This window comes from Acyrthosiphon pisum, chromosome A2, assembly GCF_005508785.2.
Source record: "Acyrthosiphon pisum isolate AL4f chromosome A2, pea_aphid_22Mar2018_4r6ur, whole genome shotgun sequence".
In the NCBI taxonomy this organism is placed as follows: domain Eukaryota; kingdom Metazoa; phylum Arthropoda; class Insecta; order Hemiptera; family Aphididae; genus Acyrthosiphon; species Acyrthosiphon pisum.
Window position 1 is genome coordinate 20,679,764 of NC_042495.1, and position 9,179 is coordinate 20,688,942.

General features: G+C 29.6%; 1 protein-coding gene across 1 annotated transcript in view; it reads left to right on the forward strand.

Moving 5' to 3' along the window:
• Positions 1 to 8,327, forward strand: part of LOC103307919 — a 44,458-nt gene extending 36,131 nt beyond the window's left edge. The window contains exons 15-17 of the mRNA XM_029489855.1: positions 3,790 to 3,816; positions 3,999 to 4,034; positions 8,091 to 8,327. Coding sequence (XP_029345715.1) covers positions 3,790 to 3,816; positions 3,999 to 4,034; positions 8,091 to 8,146 — 119 coding nt within the window. The 3' untranslated portion in view covers positions 8,147 to 8,327. The remainder of the gene's footprint in view (positions 1 to 3,789; positions 3,817 to 3,998; positions 4,035 to 8,090) is intronic.
• Positions 8,328 to 9,179: the final 852 nt, after the last annotated feature.

Below are 9,179 nucleotides of genomic sequence, written 5' to 3' on the forward strand. Positions count from 1 at the left end.
TTTATTATTTTTAGTTTGTATTACTATGACTATAATTCTGATAAATGATAATACAATAAGTAATTTACAATAAGTAAATTTAATGTATATTAATTATGTGCTTTGCTTTTTAAAATTGTATTTTTTTTCGCTTTTTTCCGCCTTTACGAGTTGATTACTTACCACTTTCTATTTCCAAAAACTCACAAAGTGTAGTTGAAATTTGTCATAATTACTGCTTTAATAACTTCTACTCTGAGTCGGTTCCTCTCATCAGTCCATAAGTTTTTCATTACTGATAAAATACGTTCCACAAATGCATTTGTTGGCGAAACAGCAAAAATATATTCTATTATTTTCAATAATTTAGGAGCATCTATTTTTATTAAAATTTTAGACCATTTTTGGAATAATGACAAATTGTAGGTAAAATATCGTTTAAAAGAACTATTTCTGAAAACAACTGGTCGCCATTTATTTCAATTTCTTTGCTTTTACAAATTATTTATATCAATTGGATTTTCTAAGTTAAACATCGTGACTTGTTCGTTAAACGAATACGGATACTGTAATCATTATATACCATTTACATATCATTTGTAACCATTTTTCAAGATAGTGTATAATTGTTGAATATACAATCAATGCGTCTTTTTCAAATTTCAATTTCTCAGACTGTTCAAGATAAATTAAGCCTTGATTAGTTTTAAAACCAAAACATTTTTTTTCATACCGTGATTTAAATTCATTTAATACATTTTTAAAAATATAATGAATTTCACTTATCTCAATAAAATTACTTTCAACAGTTTTTATTTTAGTGTGGAATAAATACATAATGTTATGAACAAAGTAAATATATAGGTCTGGTAAACTCGAATTTTGATCACCTCGAAGTTCGTTTTCTTGGTCAGATATAAAAGACCAAATAACATTGTTAACATTTTCTTCTCCTTGACTAAGAAAATACGATTTTAAAACGGGCCATGATTGTAAAAGTTTATCTATAGCTTGGTACAATGAAAGAAATCTTGTTTTTGCGTGACGAATAATCGATACAAATTCTGTATCCATAAAATCAAAAAAGTTTTTAAGTTCATGTAATTTTTTAGCACTTAATGAAAATTCAGAATGAATTTTTAAAATTAAATTTTCAACATCATAAGTCAACTTTTGTAAACCAAATGTTACTGTATTATGCAAAATATGCATATGACAATGCCCCGGTATTAAATGTGGTAAATTTAATTGATCTCTTAAATAAACAAAAACCGATTTATTTTTGCCATAGTTAACTGAACATTTATCGGCTCCATACGAAACAAGTTTTTTTAAATTTATATTATTTTTTTCAAGACATTCTATTAAACAGCCACCAACAGATAGAGATGTCTCGTGTGCATTTTCATAGAAATCCAAAATACGTGTACATGTAGCAATATTTTTATCGAAGAATCTAATAGCAACAGGAAAAAACTTTTTATTCCCTTTATTCGATGCATCAGTCGCGATAGAAAAATATGTGTCTTTTAGCTGTTTTAAAACTAATTCTATTGAATATGAACCTAATAAATTTTCTACTAAAGCAGTAATTTTAGTACGACCACAATGAATTTTAGAAGCTGGAGTTGAAACAGAAAAATAATTCTTTAATAGTTAATTACCGCAGTCTTGAGACAAGTAACTATGATGATGTTTTATACCACGAATATGTATCTTATCTTAACCATTTATCTAAAAATACACACATGCATCTAGGTTTTTTTTCAGCGGTTTCGATTCACAATCACTTTCACTACTCGACATTTTAAATAAAACACTATACACGCAAATTCACGTCAAATGACAAATATGAGCTAACGAGTAACGACTTTTTTTTTTAATTAGTCTTCGTTGTAGCCTACAACTTGTAGGTAGATACCAAAGTCCGTACATGAACGACAAGAATTGTATTGGATCTTTTATAATTTTTATTACCACGATTATTTATTGATATATGTAAAGAATGTATACATCATAGGTACTATATTATATTATCTAAAAGTTAATAATGCTATTGCATAAATACATCGAGGGACTTAGGAAAAACCGAGACATTTAATAGTTTATGGCATCCAGTTGAAAGGTATACCTGTACACTGGACAGGACCCAGAAAATCTGAACTGTCCAGGTGAAAACTGGACGGTTGGCAACCCTATTGTATATACATATTTTTATTGGAATGGGATATTTTTAATCTGATAAAAAATGTGCACGATTCAGATCATTCTTATTAAAATAAACCCAATTTTATTTTACATATTTTTACATATTTGGGAAAAATACATATATTCACATATTTTGTAAATAACTGAATATTTCGTAAATATTTGGATATTTTTGGTTATTTTCGTCAATTTACATCGACGTCAAATATTATTTGCCTTATCTGAATTTAATATTTGTAACTTTCAATGACGATAAACATTATCTACGTTTTTTTAAACAGACTTACGTACTTTATACACTGTTATCGTAACTGGAAAAGTGGGTAGGTAACGTGTTAATTCAATGTTACGGTCTTCACTCTTAAGTCTTCAGTGTATGTCTAGTTACTGTTCTGGCGGGCGTAATTATTTGCATCGTAGCTATTTTTTTTCTTCATACCTACATCGAAATTTTGTTGTTTTTCATAAAATTGTTTAGAATGCCATTTTACGACCAAATCGCCGCCATTTTACATTTTTAAATCTTAGAGAATACGTAGTTTCGCATTGTTTTAATAATTAGATAAGAGATAAGATTTTCTTTTTTTAGTAGTTTCACATTGTTTTAATAATTAGATAAGAGATAAGATTTTTAATTAAACGCTTATTACATAATATTTTGATTTTATTTTTACATATTTCAATAAAAATAAATAGTCATATTTTGATTTTTTTATTACAATAAAATCCGTTCTCTAGTGATTATTTGTCAAAGGCTTTTTTATTGGTTCTGGTGGCTCTTCAATATTAGGAAGAATAATTTTTCCAGACGCGCAGCACATACCGTTCGCTTCATCAGTCCATTTATTAGCAAAACATTTAGGACCAATCTTATTTATTGCTCCGATTTGGATGCTATTCCAATGAGCATAATCAATTTTGCGGATTGTAACTGAATGTTGATCCGTTACTATGAGCAAAAATGATATTGCTACGTTCTAATTTTTAACAACGACTCTTGTCTTTCTCTCTGTGCCATAAGCTGCTGTGACCGTTTGGTGCTACATTCTCTTGCCCATGCTCGCGAGTTTCTGTCTCTATTTTCAGCAAGGCACTGTGAACGTTCGGTGCAAGATTCTCTGGTCTGCGATTCCGCCGCGTACTCTCTCTGACTTGCGAGACAATCTGAATTATCGGAAGAAGATTCTCCAATACAACGTATTTTTCCATTTGAAACGATTTCTTTTCCTAGACATATTGTTTGGAAATATTCTTTTTCAAATCAGAGAACATAAGAATAAACAGTGTACAAAGTGCATAATAAATGTTTGCAATTGAATGTAAACAATAACTGGCTGATAAAATCCCCATGTCAATGGATTGAAATTTGAAACTACTGAGCTTTTGAGCTACACATTACACAAACTCATAGCGGGCTATTGGTAAAAGAATTTTCAAAATCGGTTCATTCAAATCAGAGATTACCCCCTACAACCTCACAAACTTTACCTCTTTATAATAATAGTAATATGGATGAAGAAACAAGTCTTTGGCACATGCAACGGATTCCGGGACCGCTAATATTATATATTTTATTCATATTGTATTTAATGTATTGCTTAGAAAATTATCCAGATCCAGATAACTCATGTAAGTAATTTTATTTTTGTCAATGTTCTATGACGATTATTGTTTAAAATATTGTTTTTGATAAAATAAAATATAAATTGTCAATAATTAATTTATATTTAATACTGTGCATCTAAATTAAAAATGTTTTGCTAATTAAGTAACAATAAATACCTACCTAAAACTAATGCATATTGTTTCAGATTATGTGGAAAAATTAATAGAGTACCGTGGAGAGGGTAAGTTGACGAACACTTAAGATTTAATATTTTTTTTTAATTTAAAATTCGTCAAATGCCCAACATTTGGTAAGCTGACTTTTATATTGGGGTAAAATGACATAATAACGATACGCCTAGAAATAATAAATTTGACTACTCATAATTAATGCAAAATATGTTGTGTTAATTTTTAAAAATAAATTTTACTTGGTATAATTTATAAATAAAATATATTGGGGTAAGTATTTACCCGTACTAGTAGTGTTTTTTGTTTTTATTAATAACTTATAAAAAAAATGTAAATCAAATAAATAACATATCAAATGACACTTAAGAATGAATGTTATTCAATGTTCTGTTAAAATATTTAATTTTACCTGAAACTGCTTTTTGTTAATCGTTATGACAACAGTTTAAATAATAATATACAATATACAATATATTATACAGTGGTCGCCACTTAATATAACCACTTTCGTACGCGACATAACTGATAACATTATCTGATTGATTAGACTAAACGAAAGTTAAAAAAGTTATAAAAAATAATAAAACCTACTGTTCCGGCGAGGAAATAAATTTAAGTGGACTGTATTTTTTGATATATTCAATGTAGAATAAATATGATAATTTCTTAATAAAGGTACCTACTGCGACAGTAACCAAAATATAATAATTTATGTTAGGTTTGAATTGTAATAATAATGTGTATGAAGTCCATCTGTGCAAGTTCTGCCTTGCTGCAGAAAGCTCCGTTGAACACGCGGCTGCTGCTGCTGATGCTGCGCCGTCAACTGCGTTCTGTCCTCGTTGGTCCGTATGCGATGTGGCCGGTCCCGTGTTCTGTGACAAACCGGCGGGCGCCAGCGGAGTCAGTCACAGAATATGGAACCGACGCGACAGCTTATTTATTCATTTTCGCCGAATACGCGGGTCATCAAAAAGATTCGTTTTGCGCAATTTGTAACTGTACATTATTGCAACCGGTGTCCCTTGTGACCGAACCGGTCTGACCCGCGCTTTGCATAATTCATAGATCCGGCCGATACAGTCGTACGCCTCCCAAAGTCAAACGTGCTTGGTGCAGTGTTTTATTCGTGACTATCGGCTCACGATAGTGCCGACCGTCTGTATTCCGAATCACATCATATAATGCACACACAAATAGTTGGCCGTCTGCCCAGTGTGATATCATTTTTCAAATAACTATATTACCCTTAAGAAAGATTATGATGACATCGGAAAATACTTCGCGTGGCGCGAACACCTACGTTAATTAATAAAAAATAATAATGTAGTGTTGCATCAAATTTTATGATCATAATTCATAACCCATAGTTATTAAAAATATTATTATTTTATTTATTATTACTTATTTCTAATTAAAGTACATATTATATAGGTATAAATTAGTAATTTAAAATTTAAAAAATAAAATAAAATGTAAATAAATATATGTAGGTACTACCACTAACTAGAGCTCCATTAAATGACAGGATCTTTCCAATAACGTCCAACAAACCAGATAGAACCGTTTCGGATGGCTTTTGGAACTTTTAAAAAAAGTTGGCCGAGTCGCATTTTTTCAAAAATTCGTAAGAAATAAATAGAGTTCCAACAAATGGCGGGATATTTCCAACAACGTCCAACAAACCGTTTACAAGAGTTTTGGATGGTTTTTGGAAATTTTGAAAAAAGTTGGCCAATGGTGTGAAGTTAGCGGCACTTTTTCAAAAATTCGTATACAATAAATGGAGTTCCAACAAATGGCAGGACCTTTCCAACAATGTCCAACAAACCGTGGAGAACAGTTTTGTTGAGTTTTTATGTGTTTGATTTAATGTTGGCCGTTAGTGTGAACTTAGCGGCAGTTTTGGAAAATTGTTTATACATTTTTAATGATGGTCCAACAAATTGTAAAATCTTTCCAACAATGTCCAACAAACGTCCAACAAAATTGTTGGAGAGGTTTAATTGAAATCTGTTACATGATTGCCACCAAGTTCACGAACGTCAATATTTTCACGTTTTTTCCAGCGATCAAACCATCCTTCTGAGACAATAAAATAATTTTCTATACCCATTTTTTTCGCAAGTTCTTCAGCTGTTTGACGCAATATTGAACCATTAATACGCGCATCATTTTTTTCTAACATTAATAAACCATAATGATAATACTGATTCAACCTGTTCTTCTTTCCCACTGCGTATCCTCTTTATGCTTGGATTTTTATTAAGTGTTACTAAATTTTCTATTTCAACTCGTTTTTTTAATAATTTTCACAATAACAATTGGAAAATTTGTAGCTTTATAGCTGCTTCTCGTTGACCCATTTTTGGTAAATTGTCGTAAGTTTGTAATATTGATATTTTATCATAAATTGTTAGGTAATTTCTTTTTCTTTTTTCGCTCATTTTTACGCACACGCGACATGGATGCATACGAACGCGATACTGGTTGACGGGCAGCAACGGTACTTTCTTAATGGTGTACGAACGAAAGGTAAATATAAATGTGATATCAATGTGTAAAGACATTTTTATTTTTTTTGTGAGCCATTCGACGAAACTCAGACATTTTCTTTGTCTAACAACTACATAATGATGATTTTATGATCTCAAACTGGATATATTATGCGGTGTATTGATTACAATAACCGACATAATTTATACATATAAGTAGACATACGGCCCGTACTCATAATTTTCGATAACAATAAACGTTTGATAACATTGACCGTGATTATAATAAGTGGTGACCACTGTATATAATATAAAGGAAATTATCCCCCTGAGAAATCAACGCAGATCCCAAACCACTGGATGAATCTGGCTGACATTTTCAGGATATATTAATATTATAATTTCACCATACTTTAAGAAAGGTTTTTTGGCAGTTCAACCCCTAAAGGGGAATTAAGGAGTTGTAAGAATACAACAGTGGTGCCATCTAACAATCAATATCTAATCTTTTGTTTATAAATGGTTGCTATTTGTTTTAATTATTATTAATATAACTATTATGATTAACTCTCTATAGGTACATACGATTTTTTTTTTATCATTTTTTAACACTATTTTTCCAGGAATTCTGCGTTGATTATGCAGGGGATTAATGTTTATTGATTAGTGGTTGTCATTGGCAATATAATATCGGTATAGTTTATAATTACATGCCGACGTCATTGTTAATTTATATAATGTATATTTAATCTATATATAATATAAAATCCAAATATCACTGACTCACTGATCGCTGTATTGCAAAAGCTACTCAATGTACGAACTTGACATTTTAAATTGTGTTTCGTCTAATACTTTGACCGTGCAATAAAATAGGATTTGTCGAAATTCACGTTTTAAATAGGTGCTCAAACAGAGACATTGAGATTCACGATGGAAATTTAAATTTTATTTTACTTGTTAATAGGCACCATGGGTACTTCTACAGTAGAAATTAGTATTTATTTATTATTGTTTTCCATTGATTATTCGAGAAAATCAGGTACAAGCTTACACCAAATATAATAATTGAACATTGCCTACCAAGGTGAAAAGTTGCCCTTTGACCGCAATCTAACGTAGTCTGATTGCCTACCAGGGTGGCTAAGTTGCACTTACTGCAGCAAGTTACACCCAAAAGGAGTTGAACAATCATATATTTTTTGAAGACTTGCGATAATTACGGGCAATGAAGAGCATGTGATCAGCTGGTATTACATATTATTTGGATAATCTCGATTTCATTTTTTGTAAATAAATTTTTAATAAAACATATATTAAAATAATTTGAAACTTTATAAATTAAATGTTACAAACTTAACTATGTTAGTCTTATCAAATTATTGAGTATTTTGATATTGTTAATTCGTCATTTTACCCAACTCTTCAACTTACCCTGAGTTCCTCTAATTATTAAATTGGTTACAATACATACATCTGACACATTTTATAACATTTTGTAATTGTATTAATTAACACACGCACTGAGTACCAATAATTTGTTCTATAATAATATTCAAGCTAAAAAAAAAATGTACTCAAGTCTAACTGATTTTTATTTTTATTTATCAGTTGAATTACCAACTGAATTTTGTATAAGGTATCCTGACTCACCAGAAAATAAATAATACACGAATTTTTTTTATTCTTTATTATAAAGTTATTTATTCTTAACTTGTCATGATGTAAATTAAGATGATTAAATATAAGAAAAATCGTACTTTATTCTATAAGACGATTTTATATTGTTTATTATAATATTTATTTTAAAAAAAATTCTTATAAGTTATACTAATAACATTGTTTTATTTGATAAAGCATATTAATGTTTTGATAATATTATATTATGTATTAATAAAGTCTCACAAACTTTACACAAAATTATTTTTTTTTTTTTTGTTAATACTTGCATATGCAACTAATGTATTTTGTATAACTATAAATTTCAAAATTTATAAATAAGTAAGTAAAATTACATTCTATACGTATCAGTTAATTTTGTATGGACACAGAAATAGGTTAGTGAACTTGTAAAAAAAAATTGAAGCTTAAAAACAATTAGTGTAAAGATATATTATCCATGCCAAAGCAACTTCTTAGAAGACCTTTTTGGCTACACAGAATCAACCCAACACATAATGATAACAGTAATTCTTCTTCATAAACTGTATCTTCTATATCATGAATTTTATACAGGGATCGAAACCGTTTCAAATTTTAACGGTTACGGTTTGCGTATTTCCCGATCCTAGTACGTTTCAGCGCGGGGGGTGGAGCCAAGACCTTTCTGTATGATGTATATATGTTTTTACCAATCCTAATCTGATTCAGCGCGATGCGCTGAACCCACATAGGGTTCGTAATTTTAATATAAACACTTAAAACAAATTATTAAATTATTAATTTTTAAAAATTAACAATAAATACATATTTCTGTTTTTATTACTGAAACAAACTTATTCTTGTTCGTCATATTATATTATAGTCAATATTTTTAATCAGGCTGAGCGTTGTGGTTAGGTACATCGTACATGACATATACCTATTTAATATAATGTATATAATGTATGTATACGTGTTACATACAGTGTTGTTATATTACGCTGTGGAATTACCTAATATAAATTGTATTGTTAAGTCATCTCATAATGTTTCCTTCAA